This window comes from Microtus pennsylvanicus, chromosome 16 (genome assembly GCF_037038515.1).
Source record: "Microtus pennsylvanicus isolate mMicPen1 chromosome 16, mMicPen1.hap1, whole genome shotgun sequence".
NCBI classification, from domain to species: Eukaryota; Metazoa; Chordata; class Mammalia; order Rodentia; family Cricetidae; genus Microtus; species Microtus pennsylvanicus.
In genome coordinates this window covers 11893187-11916855 of record NC_134594.1, presented here as the reverse complement: position 1 = coordinate 11916855, position 23669 = coordinate 11893187, and the positions used below count along the sequence as shown (strand labels likewise).

General features: G+C 41.2%; 1 protein-coding gene across 5 annotated transcripts in view; it reads right to left on the bottom strand.

Moving 5' to 3' along the window:
* LOC142836509 (EGF-like and EMI domain-containing protein 1) overlaps positions 1–23669 on the bottom strand; it is a 626698-nt gene that overhangs the window by 103237 nt on the left and 499792 nt on the right. For 4 of the 5 annotated variants that reach the window (XM_075950806.1, XM_075950805.1, XM_075950807.1 and 1 more), the window contains exons 9-13: positions 19153–19290; positions 14075–14197; positions 10898–11020; positions 10230–10421; positions 8518–8691 (exon numbers count right to left, since the gene is read on the bottom strand). In XM_075950806.1, the coding sequence (XP_075806921.1) occupies positions 8518–8691; positions 10230–10421; positions 10898–11020; positions 14075–14197; positions 19153–19290 (750 nt within the window). Of the gene's footprint in view, positions 1–230; positions 366–5119; positions 5249–8517; positions 8692–10229; positions 10422–10897; positions 11021–14074; positions 14198–19152; positions 19291–23669 lie in introns of all 5 variants that reach the window. The other variant, XM_075950804.1, reaches the window with a different exon arrangement.

The window sequence follows — 23669 nt, the reverse complement described above, 5'->3', positions numbered from 1 at the left end:
TTGCTCGGGCTGAGAAAGGGACTACTAACAGCAGTGGCCAAGAAGACAAGGTTCAATAATTGTATTGCCCCCCACCCCCCCGTCTCAGTTTCCTCACCTGCAACGGGGGATCAATAAAACATCCCTACCTCCAAGGACACTGGTGTGGATCACCTCATTAATAACACATGCTGAACAAAGACTGATCATTTATTATTAGAGAAGCCCAGAAATCCATCATTGGTTTGTACCTTCCTGGCATCTGTTTCCTTGGTAACCAGATTTGCAGGTGCAACTACCATTTTTGGCACTGCATTCCAGGGTGTTCTCCTCCACACATTGACATTCCAAAGAACAGGAAGTTCCATACGTCCCCCTGGGACAACCTGCAAGCAGAGTAAGGCAGGCTGGTCACCTGAAAACCATGCTTTGTTTATTTGAAATTCTTAGTGCACAGGCATGACATTCTTTGGGACCTGATTATAAGGAGAACAGGGGATCATCATGACTGCCAAACCAAAAAAAAAAATGAGGCAACAAATGTCTTTCAAATCAGGCAATTCATTTGATTTTTGGCAACTGGACATGAACATTGAAGGCTGAATTACTTAAAAGGCCGCGGTGATGCTGGGAGAGAGATTGCTTCTCAAATGTGCACTATTGCTGCCTGGACTTAATATTCTCCAAGGACTGCTTTGGCTGCCAGGCCCCTCATCATCCAGCTGAAGCCTGGAGATGATGGACAAGCACTTATGTGAAGGTTGGCCATTGTCCTGACTCCCCCTGATTATATGGCAATCAGAAATAATTTTACATCTCACAGATTACACAAAGCTTCCATTGTGACAGCGATATTATCTTGACCACTTCTGTGGCAAGTGCTGCTTGCCCTGTCTTCTTTGTTTTCCCCAGGCCATTGAGTTTTAGAGATGATGCGATCAGGACTGAAATTCTAACTTGAAAACATCCTGCCCTTGTGTTTAGGACAGCATCCCATAGTTCATGCATTCTCTCTCTTCTTCTTTCCAATTGCTTCTGCTGAGTTCTTAGAACAGCGCAATTCCCTTTCCTAAACAGATCTCTGACAATTATTTTGTTTCCCGGTTATTAATGTTCAAGAAACTTCTCAAATGAAATCTGTTTTAAGGTTCTCCTGGGATCAAAGTAATTGTTTGGTGTGCCCTTACAGGCTTTGCTGCAAAAAATGCAATGAATTGCGCTGCTTCCCCGGGGGACCGGAAGTGACATTAATGGAGTTCATTCAATGTGGTGGTTATGATGACTCCTAAGGAATCCCACTCTGGTTGCCAGGGAAAGTACAAATATCTTTAAAGGCAGACAATCAACAGAGCCATGTGGATGCTTCAATAATTGGGTCCAGTTCTGGTAACAAGTGATCGTTTTCATGACCACCAAGTTCCATAGACAGCATCAGCCTCACCAAGACTGGGGTCTGCTTCAATCTAGGTTCTTCTGCTTATTCCAGAATACATACTTGGTAATGAGTTTGGATAAAGAAAAAGTGGAAAGCCAGTATCTCTCAGGGTTTGTTAGGCATCGAGATAGAACACCCAGCATTTGAATATTAAAGTCCTGATTTTCAGGACCTAAAAATGTGACTTTACTTCTGAATACATTAAGGATATAATGTTTTAAGACAAGGTTGTACTGGGATAAATGAAATTCTAATTCAACACACATAATAAGCTTACAGACTGAAGGGTTTGCCAGAGACCTGCACGTAGTGAAAGCACCAGAGAAGGGCAGTATGATGGTGTAGGAGGTCCTTCTGTATTTGTGTTCCTTTCATTGGTTATTAAAGAAACTGCCTTGGCCTAGTTGATAGGGCGGAACTCAGGTAGGCATGGAAGACAGAACAGAATTCTGGGAAGAAGAGCAGAGTCAGGCAGATGCCATGAAGCTCCTGCCTGAGTTTCTCGGTAAGCCATGACCTCATGGTGCTATATAGATTATTAGAATTGGGTTAGATCAAGATGTGAGAGTTAGCCAATAAGTGGCTAGAAATAATAGGCTAGGCAGTAATTTAATTAATACAATTTCTGTGTGATTATTTCAGGGGCTAAGCTAGCCGGGTGGTGGGACATGGCCCGCCCTTTCTACTACAGTATAATGCCATAGAAGGAATTTCCTATGGCAGGAAGAGGCCTGAACAGATCCCTCTGTAATATCATCAGATGGACCAGAAAACTGCTGACACCTTGAAATTGGGCTCCCAGCTTCCAGAACTCTCAGACAATGGGTTTCTGCTTTGAGATACTCAGTTTGTGGCACTTGGTGTGGTTAGAAAAATAATGTTGTAGGATTTGAGGTCCTTGGGGCTAGTCAAGTGACATTCACAAGTAAATCCAGAAGAACTAGGATGTGTGCAGTCTTCCTAAAGATTGTGGCATTTAAAATGTTAATCATCACTACTACCACCTCACCATTACCACCACCAACACTTCTACAGCCACCGCCACCAGCAGCAACCACCTCATCACCACAGTCACCACCATCATCACCATCACTACCACACCACCACCAACAACAACAACCCCTCCATCACCACAGTTACCACCATCATCACCATCACTACCACCACCACCAACAACAACAACCCCTCCATCACCACAGTCACCACCATCATCACCATCACTACCACACCACCACCAACAACCCCTCCATCACCACAGTTACCACCATCATCACCATCACTACCACCACCACCAACAACAACCCCTCCATCACCACAGTCACCACCATCATCACCATCACTACCACACCACCAATAACAACCCCTCCATCACTATAGTTACCACCATTGTCACCATCACTACCACACCACCAACAACAACCCCTCCATCACCACAGTCACCACCATCATCACCATCACTACCACCACCAACAACCCCTCCATCACCACAGTCACCACCATCATCACCATCACTACCACCACCACCAACAACAACCCCTCCATCACCACAGTTACCACCATCATCACCATCACTACCACCACCACCAGCAACAACAACCCCATCATCACTATAGTTACCACCATCATCACCATCACTACCACTACCATCACCACCACCAACAACAACCCCACCATCACTACAATTACCACCATCATCACCATCACTACCACTACCATCACCACCACCACCAACAACCCCACCATCACTACAATTACCACCATCATCACCATCACTACCACCACCAACAACAACAACCTCATCATCACCACAGTTACCACCATCATCACCACCACTACCATCACCACCACCAACAACAACCCCACCATCACTACAGTTACCACCATCATCACCATCACTACCACTACCACCAACAACCACCCCATCATCACCACAGTTACCACCATCATCACCATCACTACCACCACCACCAGCAGCAACCCCATCATCACCACTGTTACCACCATCATCACCATCACTACCACCACCATCATCACCATCACTACCACCACCACCAACAACAACAACCCCTCCATCACCACTGTTACCACCATCATCACCATCACTACCACCACCACCAATAACAACCCCATCATCACCACAGTCACCACCATCATCACCATCACTATCACCACCACCAGCAGCAGCAGCACCCCCTAAGACTCCCACCACCACATCTTGTTTACTGGTATTCTCTTAAGTCTTTACTCCTTACAGTTGGCAAGTGAGCCTGTTATCCCTGTTATTCAAATCCCAAGAATGCCAATTTTGTTACTGAAAAGTGAGCTTCCTAAACTTTTTGACAAGATGTATTGATTTAAGTTTTGTGCTCAAACATTTGGTATTAACATATAAGATATTCAAAGGTTATTATTTCATATTGGATATATCTTGCTACAATTCAAGACCAATAACAGAAATGGTACGACCTTTATTTCCAGCCAGATTTTCTTCTCTAGGCATGCCTTAGGAGATGAAAGATAGTCTAGAATGTACCCTCTGTACCTCTGCTTTTCAGTTATTGATGGCTCTCTCTATTCTCTCCTTTATTTACCTAAGCCTAATCTTTTTGCTCATGGCCCACTATCAATTTACTTTGATGCTTTCACTCGATCTCTTATTGGCTTATTCACAATTTACTATGTTTTTTCCCAGAGACATTCCTTCTCTTAAGTATGTAAGTTCTATTGATATTAAATTAAAAATAAATTATAAATTATAGAAGGTAATGGTACCTTGATAACAGCAGTGTGAATGGTACTGTCCTCTTTAAATGGTTATGGTAGAATCTTATGCCCCTTGAAGAATGCTATTTGGAGGTTGGATTTTAGGAACATTGTTAGGTAGGGACGAAGGGTGTTTATTGTGAGATTAGTGCTTTAGTAATAAAGTCTGAGAGAATATTTGCTTGTCTTCCCAAAAGGAGGATGCACTGCCAGGAACTATCTAGGAACCAAAAAGTCACCTTTCAGAAGGGACCTTATGCAGATTTCCCAGACTATAGAATTAAATACAAATTTTATGATCTATCCATTTTATGGTATTCAGTCATAGCAAGCTAACTAGACCAAGACACCAACATTCATTAGGAGAAATCTTTGGAGGACAGAGTTGCTCAATAGCAAGATGAGGGAAGGACCATAGGACAAGGAGCAGGAAGAGCTGAGGTCACTTTAGGGAGGGCTGCACTCACTTCTGATTCATGGATTTTAGCTTCAGTGTTGGAGAAAAGCCCTTCCATGTCACTCCATGGAGAAACTGTAGAAGTTACAGCTGAGCTTACAGACTCAGATATTTGGGGCATCGTTTGTGCATGGTCAGTGTAACGCAAGCAGAAGAGCTGTTCTGAATTTTAATGTTCTAGTGCTTTGTGCTAGACACAGAGACATGATCTAGGCCCCTCACAATCAGTGCCTACAACGTGACAGGTATTTAATTAATATCCAACAATCCTTGCTTGATAACTAAGAAAATCAGGAGATAGAAAAATTTAAAATTTGGAAATATTTTTTATTCATAAAAATCTAGATTCTGTAATTTAAAGAGCCCAAAGAACATAATAAAATCTTTGCCTCTATGAGTAGACGAACTAGGTTTTGTCTGATCTGTCCCCACACTATTCTAAGCCACTGTGCTTCACCCAGGGGCAAATCACAGCTGCGACTTACTGAGATGACAGAATCTTCCATAGCGCCCTAGGTCACATACGCAGGCACCATACACCCTGTGGCAATGGCCGTTGTTGGCACAGTGACATTTTCTTTTGCAGTTCTTCCCAAAGAACCCCTTTGGGCATCCTTCAAGGTATGGAAAAGAAGGAAATATTAGCTCACATTCCGAAATTGCTACAACCTTTGTTTATAAAACACAAATCCTGAGTTTCTACCCCTATCTGAGGAGCTATAGATAGTTGATGGGTTGAGGGAAAGACAGTCACTGTCCTCTGGGGAGTTGGCCAATGGCAAGCATTCGTGTCCCAGCAGATGACCACATGCACATACGGACAGCACTACATGTATCCTTAGTAAGACGTGAACTTGGGGGGAGGAGAAGGTTTGGTGCTCTAGGGGGCTGGAGTGAAATAGTGGTGGGCAGATGTGCTCAATATACATTGTATAAATGTATGGAACTTTAAAAAATAAATCTTTTTAATAGTACCTGAGACTTTCTTACAATGTATTTTAATCACACTCACACCATCTCCTGCTACTCTTCCAAAATTCAGCTAACTTCCCTTCATAACCAACTTTGTATCTTCTTTTTCCTTTTTTTACACACATCAAGTCTAATTTGTGATGCTCTTGGATGTGGGCTCTTCCACTGGATTGTGGTAGATCTTTTAGGGGCCACACTCTTACAGAAAACTGATTCTCCCAGCAGTTATCAATTGCTAATGGCTCCTCAGCTAGGGGTGGGACTTCATGACCACTTCTTTCCATGCTGGGATTATGTGAGGCTTGAGCTGGCATAGGTCTTATACATGTTGTCTCAATGGCTATGAGTTCATATGTGCCGCTGCCTTGCTGCATCTGGGAGACATTGCCTTTGTAGTCATCCACTTCTCTGGCTTTTAATTATATATATATATATATATATATATATATATATGTATATATGTATATATACATATAATATTATATATTATAATACATTTATTTAGGAAGTCATAGTGGAAGACAATAACTCCACAGGTGAAGTGCTTGTGGTAAAAATGTGAGGACCTGAGCTCATTGATCAGAAGCAGATTTTTGTGTGTTTGAAGCCAACCTGGTCTATGTCATGAGTTCCATGTCAGCTAGATCTGCGTAGTGAGATGCTTTCTAAAAACCAAACTGAAAGAGAAACCAAGGTGCTCAGCATCCTGAGGAACGACACTGGAGGTTGACTTCTGGTGTGGACACAGACCTGCACAATGTGTACCTGCAATCCACGCAGGCCCACAGTTGTCATTCTACTTATATGGAGATAGACAATAAAGAGAGAGTCAAAGGCGAAGAAAACCTCTAAATTAACAAGTAATGTAACTTTGAATTCTCCCAACATCTATAGAAGAGAAAGTTTTTTAAAAACAAAGATAAAGAATTCTAAGTGGCTTCCATAGTAGCTGGGTAATAGTATGTCTATCACTGTGATACTTAAATAATTTCCTTGTAATTTACTGAACAGATTCCTGAGAAGTTTGAGTAGATTCTGTCTCAGAAGACCAACAAAGATACTGGGATAGTTATCTACTCAATGGGGAGGGTTGGGGTCAGGGCTGGGAGCCCCACTTTCCTGATTGCTACTCAATTTTATTTTTAATTTCCTGGGTTGCATTTTAAAAGTCTGTCATCTTTTAAATATGTAATTTATATGGATTTTAAAGATTATCAACACTCCCTTTGGATTGAAGAATTTAGTCGAAAGCTCTGAGTTGGTTTGGGTTGTTCTGTCTTTATTCTCAGACTGTGTTTTCTGAAACAGACTCCCAGAAAGGCACTGGTGAACACTCAGACATCTGCAAGGTTTTCCAGGAATGACGATGTGGACTTCTTGCCCTTTTATCACCTTGATCCCTTCGATCTCTCAGTGTGGGATTCGTATCAGTGATGCTTTCCTCTGATGCTTCAGAGGTAGATTGTCTAGTTTTGTTCCTCATGCTACCATGTCAAGGACCATGTGTTCAAGCCACACATGCATATCAATGGACTGCATGCTAAAAAACTCTTTATATTGTAACAATAATATGATGACATTATATACACTTTATACTATGGAATATGTGATCATATGGGTTAATATAATTGAGGGTCCCTACCAAGATTTGTTCTATCTGTACTAATGTGGTTGGCATTTCAATGTAGAGTAACTTACAATAAATAAGAATGAGTTGTGCCTGACCAAGAAGAATACTCCTCAAGAAAGGTAAGTACAGTAAGAGAGGCTTGACATCCACTAGAAAGACCAAAGCTTGCCGAGGACACCACCTGAAGCTTTACATGACAGAAATGAATCTTCAGAGATTCACTTGCTCTGTGGAGCAACAGCCACAGAATTAGAACATGCAGAATATTAAGTAGTCAGTAGTTTACCTTTCTAGAAGTAGTCAACTGGGCAAAAACTATGGTAAAGATTAAAAAAAAGAGGGGTTTATGAGAACCTAATTGTGGAAGGTTCCAAGTGACTAAGTATACATATAAACACACACACACATACATACATACATAAAACATACATACATACATAAACTGCATAAAGACAGTGGGCTCCTTAATAGGTTAAGAGCAGCGGAGAACATGATCACAGGAATTCTTGGGGAACAGCCTGAAGACCTGAATAAGTGATCCTGGCCAAAAGATGTCACTGTGTCAGGACCTGAGTCCTGTGTCTGTGATATGTAGTAGAACATATCTTTGCTCTTTTTCTCTTGCGTGCAGTGAGCTAAAAAGAAAAATCTGCTCATACCATCTTCTAGATAATCATGAAGACACATATTTTTAAGTATATGAGCAAGTTAAAAAGAGAAAACACTCAATGTATTTTATTTTATCATGTGGAAGTTTCAACTCCTAAAAGCTGTCTTCATTTAAAACACAAATGAAATGATATTTGGATAGCATGGTATTTAAATTTTTGATAGTTTCTCTTGAGAGATTTATATAAAAAGATGAAACTATCACCATTGGTTATGTTAATGTGATTTTTAAAAGGGGGAAGAGAGGTAAAAGAACAGAAGCAAGCCCAGTTAAACAATTTCATTTTTGAAAATTTTAAGCAAACTCACTGTACTTTGTAATACAAAGCATCCTGGTTTTCCATTGGAAAAAACTGGCCAGGTCTTGGTGATTTATTAGAGTCCAGGGTTTTTTTTTTTTTTTTATAAGATCAACCTTGTTAGGAGCCTTTATTAATTTCTGTTTTGTGGGTTAGCAGAATTAGGAACATTACATTCCACTGGAAATATACAACATTTCCTTTCTGTCATATATTCAGTTTACAAATGCCACTATTCCCTATCATTCTTTAAAGCAAATATATTGATAGTCAATTGGTATATTTTAGGCTGCTTTTTTTGAGAAGAACTCACCTAAAGGAACTGACTGGTTCACACTAGTTGTTAGGGTGTTGCTTTCATTGCAAAGAATGCCAGTCCAGCCTTCAGGGCAGAAGCACCCACTCTTTCCTTGTTGGCATTTACCTCCATTCAGGCAGTTGTCACAGCTCAAGCTGCAGTCCAGGCCAAAGGTGCCATCTAAACAGACTGTCATGGGAAACCATCTTAGTTGACTCCTAGCTATACGTGTAACCAAAAATAAAGTAAAATACTTAAATCCTCAAAGGTAGTCACATCAGATATCTTTCCCAAAAAAAATCCAGAAAAGGACCTTTGCAAAGAGATAGCTCGTAACACAGACCAGATCTTATTTTGGCAAGTTATAATATTAGATTATTGTTCCTTTTTAAAAGGGCTATGGGGAAGAAACAAACCAGGCCTATGACTGATTCTAGGGCACAGAAGGGACAGAGAGTTCAGGCTTGTTATGCTTCCCTTTCTAGACTTTTCTATGCATATGTTATTGAAACTTACTCTCATGTGTAAGGATGCACACATCTCAAATCTACCCACCAGCAGCCCACACTCTCAGATCACGGTACAACATATTTACCTCTTACCTAAAATGTCAATGCTATTAGGGCTCATAAATAAAATACTACCATAGTCTCTGACACCACACATGTTTTTCTGAACGTTTTATAAACGGAATTGTACAGTAAGTGCTTTTGCAGTCAGGTTTCCTCTATCAGTACAAACGCTTGTGACATTCCTCCCCGCTCTGTGTATAATGTTCTGTTCCTTACTGAGAGGCAATCTGTTCACATCTTCCTTCTCTTCTTGATGGAGATTTTCCTGATATGAGTACGTTCAGAGGTATTCTTTTATGCAGTTGTTTGGGCTCATGTTTCGTCCTCATCTTGGTGTGGGGGGGATGGGTGGATGCGGGGCCTTGCTACTCTGGGCGGTGCTGGCTTCCACTTTGTGCATTCTCATCACAGCTGTGCTTCTGAGCACTGCACCTGCCTGGCTTTCTTGACAGCTGTCTGTGGGACTGCATGGCCCATCTCATGACCGGCTAATGATCGAAGGAAAGACAGAAGAGGTGTAACTGGAACTCTCTCTTTTCAAACCTTGGTCAAATGATTTCATTTTGCCTACATGTGCTGTTCGCAACTACATTTACTTTGATATCGAGTAGCCAAAACACCAGAAATTTAATAAGGGAACATTTAGATAGTTCACTTTTATGCAGAAGCATTGATAGTCTTATAAATGAACTATAATACAAATGTTTTACTGCCAGTTTCTATTTTCCATTTGTTTGTTTGTTTTTTATTAGGTGCATGTGCATATATGTGTACAAATGGCACTGCACATGTGGTGTGGTCAGGGCACAGCTGTTGGCAGGGGGTCACCATTCTATGTGGGTCCCAGATGTTGAACTCAGAAGGCTGTTCATGGTAGCAAGCATTTGCTCACTGAGCCATCATCACACTCCTTCACTTCGTACTAATTTCCACAAGTACTTTCATATCTTCTCTTTATTGTATAAAAATGGAAATCAAGAGATGATAAAGTTATAGGAAGTTCTACAAAAGCAAAGGTTTTGGACCCATTTTTCTACTCAATCTCCCATCTCAACATCTGATGACCTTAACTATTGATAATGAAATTGCTTGGGTACTGTGTCTGAGTTATCGGATGATGAGGAGCCATAAACAATGAAACCATCCTTGACTCACCCACTCTGTGCAAGGCTGTCAGACCCTGGAACTCTTCTTCTGCTTCCTGGTCTTCTTCATCGTCTTCATCTTCGTATGAAGCAGCCGGAGAAGGAGCGTGGTAAGGGAATGGCCGAGGTGAGTTTTCAACCAGAAGTCCTGGAAACCTCAGGATGTCTAGTACCTCTTCTTCCTCCTCTAACTGCTCATCATCTAGAGCTCAGAGCAGAGAAGAAGACACTGGTTTTCAACACTGGGGCTAGAAGGAGGAAAAAGCGACCAAACATTGACAAATAGTGAGACGGCTACGCAGGGATGACTGATGGGCAAAGAGCTCTCTGTAGGCTTTTCAAAGACCCGTTGTATCAGCAGCCAGATGCTGCTGGCATGGGGTTCAGTGACAGTAGACAGAGTGAAGGGAAATAAAATAAGGCCAGAAAGAAAGAGGAGTGGGAGGAAAAGAAAAAGAATGAAGGGAGTCAGGAAGGAGGGAAGGAATGAGAGGGAAAGAGAAGGAAGGGAAGAAAGAATGAAGGAGGGAAAGAGAGGGAGAGAAGGGTAGAAGGTAGAGAGAGAGACAGAGACCTGAAGGAGGGAGACAGGGTTCTGAAGTGTTCTTCTCCAGCACTCTGAAGAGCAGGAAGTGGAAGGAATTTACGAAAGACTCAGAAAATCCCTTGACTACTGACAGAGACAGGTCCTTCCATCACTTCCGATTCTGTATCCTTCTTCACAGGCGCAGTCATATGTCCCCACAGCGTTGATGCACAGCTGGTCACAGTCCACACTGACATCCAGGCACTCGTCCACATCTAGGGAGAGTAGAGTTAACCAGCACCTGCCCTTTTGTGGTATTATGTGCCCTTTATTAACTAGCAGAGGCATCCTGCCACACAGAAAGCAAGTACAGCCCCTCAGTATCGCACATACCCACCTAGTGACTTGCTTTCGTTCATTTGCAAGTTTACCGAAGACTGGCCACACAAACTAATGTTTTCTGAGCTTTCTTTGTGTAGCTTGGATGAAGAACATAAAACTTAAATTCGCTGGTTCCAAGCTGTGCCTTATTCTGCAAAAATGTACTAATTTCTCAGCTCAAGTATGTGAGTGAACATTTTTGCATAATTCCACGCAGGGTCCACGGAGAACTTTTGACACAGAAGAATACTAACTAGTGTGTCCTCGTGTAGTGATCAGACTTATGACTGAATCTGAGTTCATAGCCAATCTGTGTGTTAGATGCACGGAGAGTCCCAGAGTGAAGCCACACTTCAGCTACACCTCAGACGGTGCACACCTTACCCTATGGGTATGCGCAAGTGTGCGCCTTCATGTCATACAATCAGATCTTGGCTCGCTCCTCTTCGGAGCAGATGGTGCATAAAACGCAGCTTTTGTTGGCTCTGTTAATTGGATGGAAATGATGAATCTGTTCTGCTGTGTTTAGATATATAGATAGCACAGTGTGTTTTTCTCCGATCTACACTGAAGGGCTGGCTGGTAGTGGTTTAAAGCCTGGCTACCATCAGAATTCAGGATTTGTCTCTTTAAGCAATGAAACTCCACGTTCTTTGTGACATTAATGTCATATATTTGACTTGATGCTGGAATAGATCATAATGCTATGAACGGTGGATAGATTTAATGAAAATACATTTTTAATAATAATAATTGCAAAATTAAAAAATCAGTAATGTATTTAAGGTAATTTTTGTTTTGAAATTAACTCTATATAAACATAGAGAGCAATTGATTATACTATGGCATGCTTATACACACATAACATTCAGTTTCAATCTCCTTCTTACTTCCCCCCATTGCCCTCCCCTACTCTCTTTGTCCTTACTTTTAACCCCTTCCTCCCCTATTGCTGCCCTTTGACTTTAATGTCACTGGAATTCCATTACAACCTCTAATGCCTCCCACCTATCTTCTCTCTCTTCCCACTTTCTGTGTCCTTTCTATTTTCAAGGAACAAACAGATTTAAGTTTAGATTATGCATATGAAAAAAAATGTGGTTATTGTCTTTCTGGATCTAGTTTATTTCACTTAATTATAAATGACCCCTAGTTGTATACAATTTTTTCAAAAATGATCTGATTTCATCTTTCTGGGGATGGATAAAATTCTGTTGGGTACATGTTCCACATTTTCTGCATTTATTCTGCTGCTGATGGCCATGTAGGCTGGTTCTGTGCCTTGGTTATGATGAGCAGGGCAGTAGTAATTATGGATGGGAAGCATCATGTGGAAGGGTGACCTCACCCTTCCATCCTATACAGAGTGGTGGAGCCCCATTATATGGCAGTTCTAGTTCCTGAGTTTTGAGAGTCTTCCTCCATGACTCCCAAGAGGGCCATGCAAGTTTGCCTTCTCTCCAACAGTGCATGAGATTTCTTCTTTCCCCATGTCCTCTCTGCTGTTTTTAAGAACAGCCACATGACTTAGATGAGATGGAAGTTAAAAGTATTTTCAATGTGCATTTCCTTGGCAGCGAAGCATGTTGAATTTTTTTTCAAATATTTATGCCATTTTTATTCGTTGTTTTGAGCACTAATAAACTATTATGCTCATTGATAAATTTAGCAATGGATATATTAGGGGCTTCTTAGTTTTTAAATTTTGCAGCTCTTTCTATATTGTAGCTATTAATCCACTCTGTAACGTTGGATGACAAAAATAATTTTTCTGCTCTTTAGATTGTCTCTTCATTCTGGTGATTGTTTCCTTTGCTGTGTAGAAGCATTTTTAGGTTCTTGAAATCTAACTTATAAATTATTGGGATTTTTCTCTTGGTACTGGAATCAACTGAAGAAAGTTCTTTCTTATGCCTCTATCTCAAAGTGTTTTTTCCATAGATTTTTTTTTCTAGTAGATCAAAGCTTCATGTGTCTCACTAAGATGTCTGGTTCATTTTGTAGCAATTTTTGTAAAGGGAGAGAAATACGGATTAACTTTCTTTATTCTACGGGTGGATATCCAATTTTCACTGCATTTGTTGAAGAACCCCTACCCCAACTCCTGTAACCTCAGTGTTGGTTGGTACAGATGGATCTCATTTGCCAATCTATCTAGCAGAAAAGCTGAGCTTCAGGTGCAGCAAAAGACCCTGTCTCAAAATTAGGTTCTAATAATAATAATAATAATAATAATAATAATAATAATAATTAGGTTCTCTAGAAGCAGTTGAGAAAGACACCAACATCAATCTGTAGTCTCCACGTGTATCCACATGAGTGGCTGCATCCACATACTTACAAATACACACACATACATACACAAGAGGGGGGGGAGAGAGAAAAAATGAGAGGGAGGGAGAGAGAGAGGGAAAGAGAGGAAGGGAGAGAAAGAGCGCAATACTCACTCTCCAGACTCCAGATCTTTATATGATTTCTGAAGGAAGACACTATTAGTTAGGAAAGCAAAAGAATGAATAAATTTCCTACAACGAAGAGATGACTAAAAGATAGCTAAGAAGGAATCTCTCCTATCCAATACTAACCAGAAATCCTCTAACGGTAGTAGAGGAGGGAAAAAAGGAATAAACAGTAATCCAACTAACAACAATGACAAAAGAGTAATTGGGAGCATCTCTAATTACAGCTGCCTTCAGGGGAGTGCTTATCTTGTTCTTTACCTTTATTGTTGTGAACTTCCCTTAATTTACTCCCTAACCCTATTGCTGTCTTCATTCCACTGACTGAAATCTCGGGTTCTTCCAAATATGAGCCACCAAAGGACACATCGGCTGTCACACGATGCAACACAGAACTCCACATTTCTCTAGCGTGAAAGGCACCGCTTCCAAGCTCCGGCCCCCAGTTGCACATCACATCAGTAGATCCATGAGATAGCAGGAATTTACCATCACATCCACAGCCGTCCGAACTGATCCGAAAGCCTTCCTGACAGCCGCATTCGTAGCCTCCTGAATAGTTGATGCAGAGCTGGGCACAGCAGGCGTCTCCACTCTCACATTCATCAAAGTCTGAAGGGCAGAGGACATTTGTGTTATCCCAGGAAGCAGAATCCAACAAAACTGAAGAAGCTTTGAGAGGCCTCATTTCCGAATTAAACCTGATTAACCATTTCTCACTTCTCAGGCCGTGTAGTAGAGACATTGAAGAAACAATCCCATAAAAATACGATACCAGTTTTGGTTTATGTTTCTGGTATGTTCCTTGCATGTCTGTTATTTAATTTAAAGGATTATAAGTCATCTTTAAATGCATTTATAATTATAGGAATAGAGTTCTCTGCTACTTTTTCCAGTTTCAAAAGCAATATGACTGAATAAATAGAACTTGAGGAACAAAAAGGCAGAATTAAGGATGAAGATCCAAAGAATTCCACTTAGTAACTAATGTTTGACAGCCGCAGAAAGCACAGCTACAGACTTTGTAATGTGCCTGTTCTTTAAGACTGCAGATCAAGAGTGTTCCCAAGTAAACATTCCCCTTGCACTCAACGAGGGAGAGGAGGGGGAACTGTATGTCTGTGAGATGGAAGGAGGTACCCTTACTTCACATACTGTGTATTAAATTCTGGAGTATTCCAGAGTATTCCCTTAAAGGTGCTGATGCTGCATCATGTGGGAAGAGTGAGGTTCACATGCGAGGGTTTGCTACAGCTGTGAAGTCATTCCCCTGTCAGGTGAGCAGCTGTTTAGATAGCATTATCATCGAGAACTCTACAATCGTGAATGCTTGTTCTTAAGACACGGCTGGCCTGGGGACAACCAAAAAGCTCCAGTAGTTGTCAGGAAACCCCGCAGCCAAACAGCGATCTGCTCCACCCAAGCTTTACAGGGTCACTCTGGGCAGAAGAGTGAAAGGCTGCTGTAAACACTCGCTCTGTTCCCGTGCTCTGGGCTGCCAGGGATTGCATGATGAAGGCACTGGCTTTCAGCCCCTGGCTCAGTTCTAGCCTGCCTGCTGAGCTGTTAGGTTGGGTGGCTGTCACTGCTGAGCATACAGAATCCTATTGCTCCAGGACTACGTGAGTGACCACTGGTACAGAGAGGTCAGTGTCTCAATTAACCCCGGAGAGTCAGTAGAGGCAGGGAAATGAAGACAAGAGACCGGAAGGAAGGAAAGGAAACGCAAGCAGCCGGTCAAGGTGAGGGGTCACTATCTAAATGAAGGTCATCTGGTACAATGCATTCTTTTTCTAGCAAAATGTCACCAGGAGCTCCACTCAGAAGACTGCAGATAGACTGCAGATATTAGCTTTCATCATATTAAGCCTTCCCCTGCCCTTTAGATTAAACAAGGTGAACAGAGAAGTTAAAAAAACAAAAGATAAAGTATTTTTTACTTCATTTAAAATGGTACTCTTTGTGATTTTTTTCAAAAATTTTTTTAGATATTTTTGTTTTCTTTTTTCTTTTAAAAAAGCCTTCTTGCTAACAGAGCCTCTGAACATACAGGTCTCAACTAGCAAGGGGCTGGCTATGTCACATAATCTGAAAATATCCCTTGTTCTGATTGTTATTATGTGTTAATTTCTGATTGTTTTGCCATTTCCATTCTCCAGGGAAATTTCGTACCTGGCACACTGATTTCAGCTCAAAATCTCAACAGAAACTTACCTTTTTTATGGTAGAATTCATGTGGGGGGCGAAGAGGTGCACATGGATGTCATGTGTGTGTGAGTACACATGCATGCCCTGTGTGATGTGGGTGCACATGCAATATGGGGTCATAGGGGCTGTACACATGCATGTTATATGGGGGAGGGCACACATGAATGTCAAGTGAGGGATGTACATGTGTCATTGGTAAAATCATGTAGGAACTCAAATGCATGTCATTTGTGTGAATAAACATGTATGTCATGTATGTGAGCGTGCATGCACAACATGTGGGGGAGTGTAAATGCATGTCATCTGTGGGAGTGCACATGCATGTCATGTGGGGGAGTTCACAGGCATGTCATGTTGGAGAGTGAACATGCAAGTAATGTAGGGGAGTTATGCATGCATGTCATGTGGGGGAATGTGCATGCACGTCATGTGGGGGAGTGTGCATACACGTCTTGTGGGGCGGGCACATGCACCATTAGTCAAGTCATATGGGGGCTACACATGCATGGTATGTGGGGGGCACACATACCTGTGGTGTGTGTATGGAAGTGCACATGTATCATGCGTCTTCCTCAATGCTCTCTTCACTTCATGCTTTGAGAAAGGGTCTTAGTCACTGCATCAACTGGCTAGCAAGCCAAGAGTTTCCTCTGTCTCCCCCCAAAAATCCTGGGATTACATGCCCAGGCTTTTATACGGGTGCTGGACCAGAATTCATGTTTTCATATGTACAGAACGAGGAGTTTACAGACTTAATTCTCACTCGAATCTTTTCTAACACTGTCACTTCAACCTTAATACCAGCTGCTTTTGTACATTTCTTTATTTCTTTTCATAGCCTTGATGGAACTGTTGATCGTCTGAGTTCCTGTTTTGTTCAGACTTTAAGGCTTTTGGCTGTTGTTCAGGCTGCAACACCGCTGCAGAGACATAATGCAACTCTCACCTGAACAGGAAAAGCCAGCCCCAGACTGCTGCAGAGACATAATGCAACTCTCACCTGAACAGGAAAAGCCAGCCCCAGACTGCTGCAGAGACATAATGCAACTCTCACTTGAAGAGGGAAAACCAACCCCCAAAACTGGAAGCTTCATGTACTGAGGTGAAATTCTGAACCACTCAGTTCTGAAAAGCATCAGCGTGAAAAGCCCCGTCCTCTGCCCACAGCCACTAAAGGAAAGTTGCCAGTATTTCCCAGTATCTAGCCTTTTGGATAGCTTGACAAACCTCACTGTGATCCGACAACGGTTTCTCCAGTGACCCTTTACCCCTTTCTCTAGGTTCAGGACTGGACTTCTGCACTTTGGCAAGGCTGACCATTGGGGTGATAGCTGTACTTGGACCACTTTCATCTTTTCTTCTATGTCTCCATCTTTAGAAAATACCCCATAGTAACATATGATAGAACTCGTGGCTGGTTTAACAGAGCAACAGGCAGCAAGAAGGGTGGGGTGACCTCATGGTCTAAGGAAGCCATTGCTTTTGTCTTGGTGAATATATGATCTTCAGAAATAGGCATTTTTATCATTGAAAAATAAAGGAAAATGAACTATAAGCAGTGTAACATTGCCTTGTTGACTGCTGAAATCTCATAAATACGCAGTTTCCTGCATTTTGACCCTAGCAGATGCTATATTTTTCTAGCTGTAAATAAGTTTCCCGAATTGTACTTTTCAAATACTAAAGACATCAAGGTTTAAAAGAATATAAGAAGAAATACATTAATTAAAATATAAAGAAAAGATGTAACTTATCAGTTTTCTTTATTTAGTGCTCATAAAAAACAAAATGAGAAGGGAAAAAGAAAGGAAAGAAGGAAGGAGAGAGGGAGGAAGAGAACCATTCATTTCTTTCATAAATTTAAATATTAATGAGACAGAAAATATGGCACAGTTTACATTGCAAGAGACTCAAAGAAAACAATTGGTTCTGATTTGTTGGGCTCTGTTAACCCATAGCAGTGTAAAAAGCACTCCTGGATCAAGAAACATATGCAATGGCTTTGTTTAGGCTTAAATAGTCTTGCGAGACCAGAGTACTGTAAATTCCATGATAGTGTTCTCTCATAGTGCCCAAGTACAAAACCAAATAACCCAATCCAGTGCTTTTGCTACCTCTGCATTCCTGCTCTAAAGAGTCAGAATAGCGTGCAGTGAAAGTGAGTCTCTCTAGCATTCTTACTATCGCTATAAGGAGTGAAAACACATGCCTTCATTAAGAAAATAAGCAAATGTAGCGCTTCCATTTTAGAACGAAGACATCACTATCTGGGGGCTTGGCAGATTCAGAAGCGGAACCCAGCAGTGCTGCTTCACACTGGATCCATTGCCTCTTAGCGGAGAAACACTGGGAAACCTCCATTCGGCATTTCTCTATGAGGGAAGACTGGGTTGGGATTATTCTTCTCATTGTTGCAAATGATCTAAACAATAATCATTATTACTAATAAATGAATGAAACTAATGACGCAACCTCTGGTAATATGTTGTTAAAGCCACCCACTAAAAATGGGTTTGGGGGGGCTGGAGAGCTGGCTCAGTGGTTAAGAAGATGAATTGCTCTCACAGTGGCCCCAAGTTATCTTCCCAGCACCCATACCAGGCAGCTTATAATCACTAGAAACACTGGGTCCAGGGGATCTGAGTCCCTTTTCTGGGACTGACTTGTTGCACTCACATGTACACATACCCGTGCACAAACACACAAATGCGCATAGTTAAAGAAACGGGCTTGACCTGGGATGTCCAAAGAATGATTATCTTTTAAATTTTTCTTTTGGCAAAAGCTTCTATAGCATAATTGGACATTCATCTAATTCATTACCATACTGAAAAGCAAGGAGCATGATTTCATTTCTGCTTGAGGTAGGAAGACTTGGAACTGACAGCTGTATCTATTCTGAGCATACAAATCTGGTAGATTTGAGAGAACTTAGGATATTTTCCTGAAACAAAAGAGTAAGTTTTAGTCACATACAGTTACTAGCCCATATATATATATATATATATATATATATATATATACATATATATACATATATACTTTTAATGATATATATAAAAATACTTTTAATGATATATATATATATATGTGTGTGTGTGTGTATGTATATATACACACTTTCTTTAGGGACTGCAAAGCGTGTGTGTGTGTGTGTGTGTGTGTATCCTTAATTTCAGGGAAAATATCCAAGTCTAAAATGTCTTTGCTATGTATCAATGGTCAGGTACACAGCTTAGTGCATTTGTCTCTCTTCAGTCTGAGGGTTGTGGCTCACACTGTAGCAATGGGTATTAGCATGAAAGCCCTAAAGCAGTCCAGAGAAACTCCGAATGAGGATGGCATTTACCGAACATTACCTATGCATGTTTTCTCATCTGCGTCCAGTCGATGTCCATGGTTACAGGAGCAACGGGGTCCACCAATCGCAGGTTCGCAGTGGTGAGAGCAGCCCCCATTGTTCTTCTCACAGCTATTTACAATCTCTAGTTCAATTCCTTCCCAAAACAAGCAAAAGAGGGCCATTAGCATAATAATAGAGGAGATGGAATATATGTTAACAATGGACGTGCCTTCTCTTTGGAGAGGATGACTCATTCTATTGAAAATATATCAACATTTTATGCATATAAAACTCTAAGGCTTATCATGAAAGACACATCATGAATATACATGCCTATGCTGTGTTGTACTACTAAGTGATAAGAAGTATTGATAAGCAAAGTAATAAGAGGATAGGAAATGCAGTTATGAGTCCATCAGTGGCTACTAGATACTATAAAAGACACTTCCTTTAGGGACTGCAAAGCATGTGTGCATGCGTGTGTGTGTGTGTATTAAAGCTGATAATTGTTCTTTTCAGTGACTTTAGGTTAATGAAATGACTATTAAAAGTAACTTGGTGTTGACGAGATACTAAACCAATGTACTGGCTGATCATATGTAAGTTGCATCTTGTGAGAGTGCTAACTAGCTTTGATGCATATAAAACACACTTATCACATTAGCATCCTATTATTTTGGAAACATGTCACCATCCCCGGCATATGCTAGTAATTTGGACATATTGGTGAGCATCAGGCCCAGCATCTGAATGTCGACTGGCCTGAGCATTCAGACGTTGTAGCCTCTGATTTTCTAAATGAAGACACAGGAAGTAAAAGAAAGCTTGGCTCGGTGTTTCAAGTGTAAAATTTCAATGCGCTGACCACTGTTTATTTGGTCATTTCTGCCAAAAAGGTGTGGGCACCCTGCACTCATTGACTGCCCCCATATTGGCTTATTACCTTATGCGGTTAATGCCCCAGTCCGTTGGAAGAAGAATATGAAAAATAACAGGACAAATGCCCCTGGGATTGGGGCACTCCCTGTGAACATGTTTCATCCTGACACTTTGTGGAGAACCTGTAGCCTCCAAGACTGTGCTTGACCACTACAGCCTGTGGCACACTGTCCCCAACCAGCACTGCAGGTCCCTGCCACTCTGAGCCCAAATGAAGAATGCCTTCTTCATTTTGCCTTAGTAGCTCCCAGCAAATGTTCAAACATACATTCCCAAAGATTGGTGAAATAAATGGAGATCCTGCCAATCAGTTCCCTATTGAAAGAAGGAATCTCTGTGGGCAGCAACTGAGAACACTAGACCACGTAGAGGACCGAATGGCAGAGGGATTTCAAGGCATACGCTAACATAGAACACATGACATCGACCTGAGCTACTCTTCAGGTTTGCCACTGTCAGCCGCGTAAAGAGATTTTCTTAACAGATTAAAACTATAAGGTTCAAAACAAACAACAGCAACAAAAACACCTTGTTCCAAACAATTGAAGTGTATAAATGTGCGAGCTTTCTGACCAGAGATGACTTCTATAAAGGACCACCCATAAGGCAAAAAATTATTTGATTAACAGCTTAAATGTGAATTTATAAATATTCATGACATCTCTCTTCATAAAGTGGCCCCAAATATGAGAATAACTGAAATTTTGTTAGATGGGTAAATAATAAACCAGTTTTGGTATGGCCAGTCAGTAAAACAGCGCTCACTAAAGAAAAGCCAGCTCCTCAGGGAAGCAGGAATTTGCCTGCATCACAAAGGCATATGCCCGATGAAAGTTTCTGCAGCGGATAACACAGTACTACAGCATTCTAGACGGACAAAGTCTGGAGAAGTAGATAGAGCAGAGCGGTAACTTTTGAATGTCTGTGGTGGGTAGGAATCAGGGACAACCAACTCTAACCCAAAAGTGCTTTCCCGAGTGACTAAGTCACTTAACCCTGGCTTCAAGGGTTTCCTAAAACTACACATGTTGCCCTGATAGTATTAAAGAAAAGTTAATTTTCATGCCTGTTAATTTTAGAAACACAAGAGCCTCTCTAGGTCTCACACTGTTCTCCAGTGGCTGTCACATTAGTCCACAGTCCCCGTTCCTTTGATATGCTCTCTGGGCTTTCCTACTCTCTCCTGGATATTTGATCTTGTTCTTTCCTGACTCTGGTCCCTACCCAGAGTTCTCCTTTTTTCCTCCACTTGCCCTCTCTTTCCATATGAACTCATTCTTGCTCACAGCCTAAACATTATTTCCCCAACCCTGACCTCTACTAGTATCTAGATTATTATTTTTTCTGTTTAGAAAATAGGTAGAAACTTTTGACTTGCATTTCCGTATGGGTTGCCAAACTTCACACACTAAAGACAGAACCGGTGGGTTGTGAATGCAATCTCTGTCTCTCTGTGTTTTTCCCTTAGACCTACACTTGGATAGAACTGATTCGTGTTCTCCTGCTTAGTGAGGCTTGAGACCTTGAATTATTCTTGATCTTCTTTTCCTTAGACACTGAGAAAAATTTCACAGTATACCTAAATCTGTCTCATTAAAACATACAGGATGAAAGGGTTTGAGCTGTGCGTAATGGCGCACTTCTATAATCACAGCACTTGGGAGGCAGAGCCGAGAGGATTGTTCAGGAATTCTAGGCCAGCCTGGGATAAATATCAAGTTTGAGGCTAGCCAGGGCTACAATGGTAAAAAATAAAATAAAATAACATAAAATAAAATAAAAAAAGACAACCTTAGATCTACAGTTGGCCACTAGAAGTCAGTTGGTATTTGGGTTCTTAACCTGGGATGATTTACAACTAGCTACTTTCATAGCGTATAAAAATCACACAGGGGCCACACACACACACACACACATACACACACACACACACACTCACATAAACTCACATGCATAGACATGCACACACGCACACACATGCATGTGTGTATCACATTTTTTTAAAAAAAATTTACTGAAAGAAAATTTGTTTCTTCTGATAGGTGAGAAATTCATCATTTGCTTGATAGATACAATAATAAAGCATATGTATATAATAACACCAATATTAAGTTGAGAATTCTTTTGACGAAAGTCTCCTCTCATGGTGAGCTGTGTGGAACTTTCCGAATCCGAATCACAGGGCAGTGAGAATGAACTCACAGGATATCGTGAGGACTGAGTGACGGAGTGGTTAGATTACAGAGTATATCAAGATTTCCTCTAAAGAAATTCAATGACCATAAAGCCTTTTCTTGGATAAAGGTGAAGCCAGTGTCCACAACACACCCATCTCCTAGAGGAGCTGCGTTTACGCTTAATTATCATCATTCTCTGACCAGATCTCCTTGGCCTGTGTGTGCGGAAACACCTCAGAACTCAGATTTTCACTGAGAAACGTTTGTATGTCAGTAGTAAACATTGAGGTGTGGAGACGACCTTAGAGGAGACTTAGTTAAATATTCCCATCAGGAAAGTAAATGGAAAAACGCACTTCCACCCAACATGAGCGACTCTAAGGCAAATTGCTTTCCTGAGTAAATTCTAAAGAAAGCTCGTAAATTATAAACCACTATTGATAATGATCCCTGCGTTCATGGTGCCTGAGAACTTGCAGGCCAGTTTGCAAGATTCATTTGTACATTTTAAAATATGCTCAACCCCTAAATGTCTGGCTATATTTCAAAACCAAATATTAATAAAGAAAAACCCATCCCCATTTTCTCTTCCTGCAAAGGGAGTGCTGCAAGTGTTCTGAAAGGGCTCAACCTCAGAAGTCCATTCTTAATTAATAGTCAGTTTCTCTCCCATTGGATTTACTTTGCTCTTTCAAAGGCAAACATCACTGTGAAGAAGCTGCCCTATAAACACAGTAGTAATGCATTGGTAGACTGGAATGGTACTTCAACAACCAGAAAATAGAATTCTATGCAGAGGAGAGTAAATTTCCTGACTTCTCACGGTGTCTCCTCATGAAGAAGCCCAGGAAGAATGTGAACATGCTTGCTTGTCTGTCTTTCTCTGTGTGTTCTTTGTCTCTCACCAGTAAAAAGACATACAGTGCGTAGAAACGGTGGTGAAGTCGAAGGTCTTGTTTATGCATAATTGAAAGGCTCTTCAAGTCCCAGCCCTAAGACTTAGTGACTTGTGCTATGAGCATTGTGGCATTAGCAGTGAGTGTGAAAGACTGCAAAGAACACCTCCAAGAAAGAGCTGTCACCTAGAATGCAGTAGCTGTCACTCATGTAAGTAAGGCCACCAAGGATGCAGTTAAGGAATGTCATTAGAAGTGGAGGAAATGGAAGCACAAATATTGAGACAGGGCAGAGATGGGGCCGAGGAACTAGGACAGTGGAGGAAGGAAGAGAGCATTTCGGGAGCAAAGAAAGTCATTGTCTTGGTTTGGTATCTAATGCTGTGATAAACAGCACAGCCAGAAACAACCTGGGAAAGATGGGGTTGTTTTAGCTTACATATCCCAATTAATCATAATCCGTCACGGAGCAAAACTAAGGCAGGAACTCAAGCAGGGAAGGAACCTGGAGGCAGGAACTC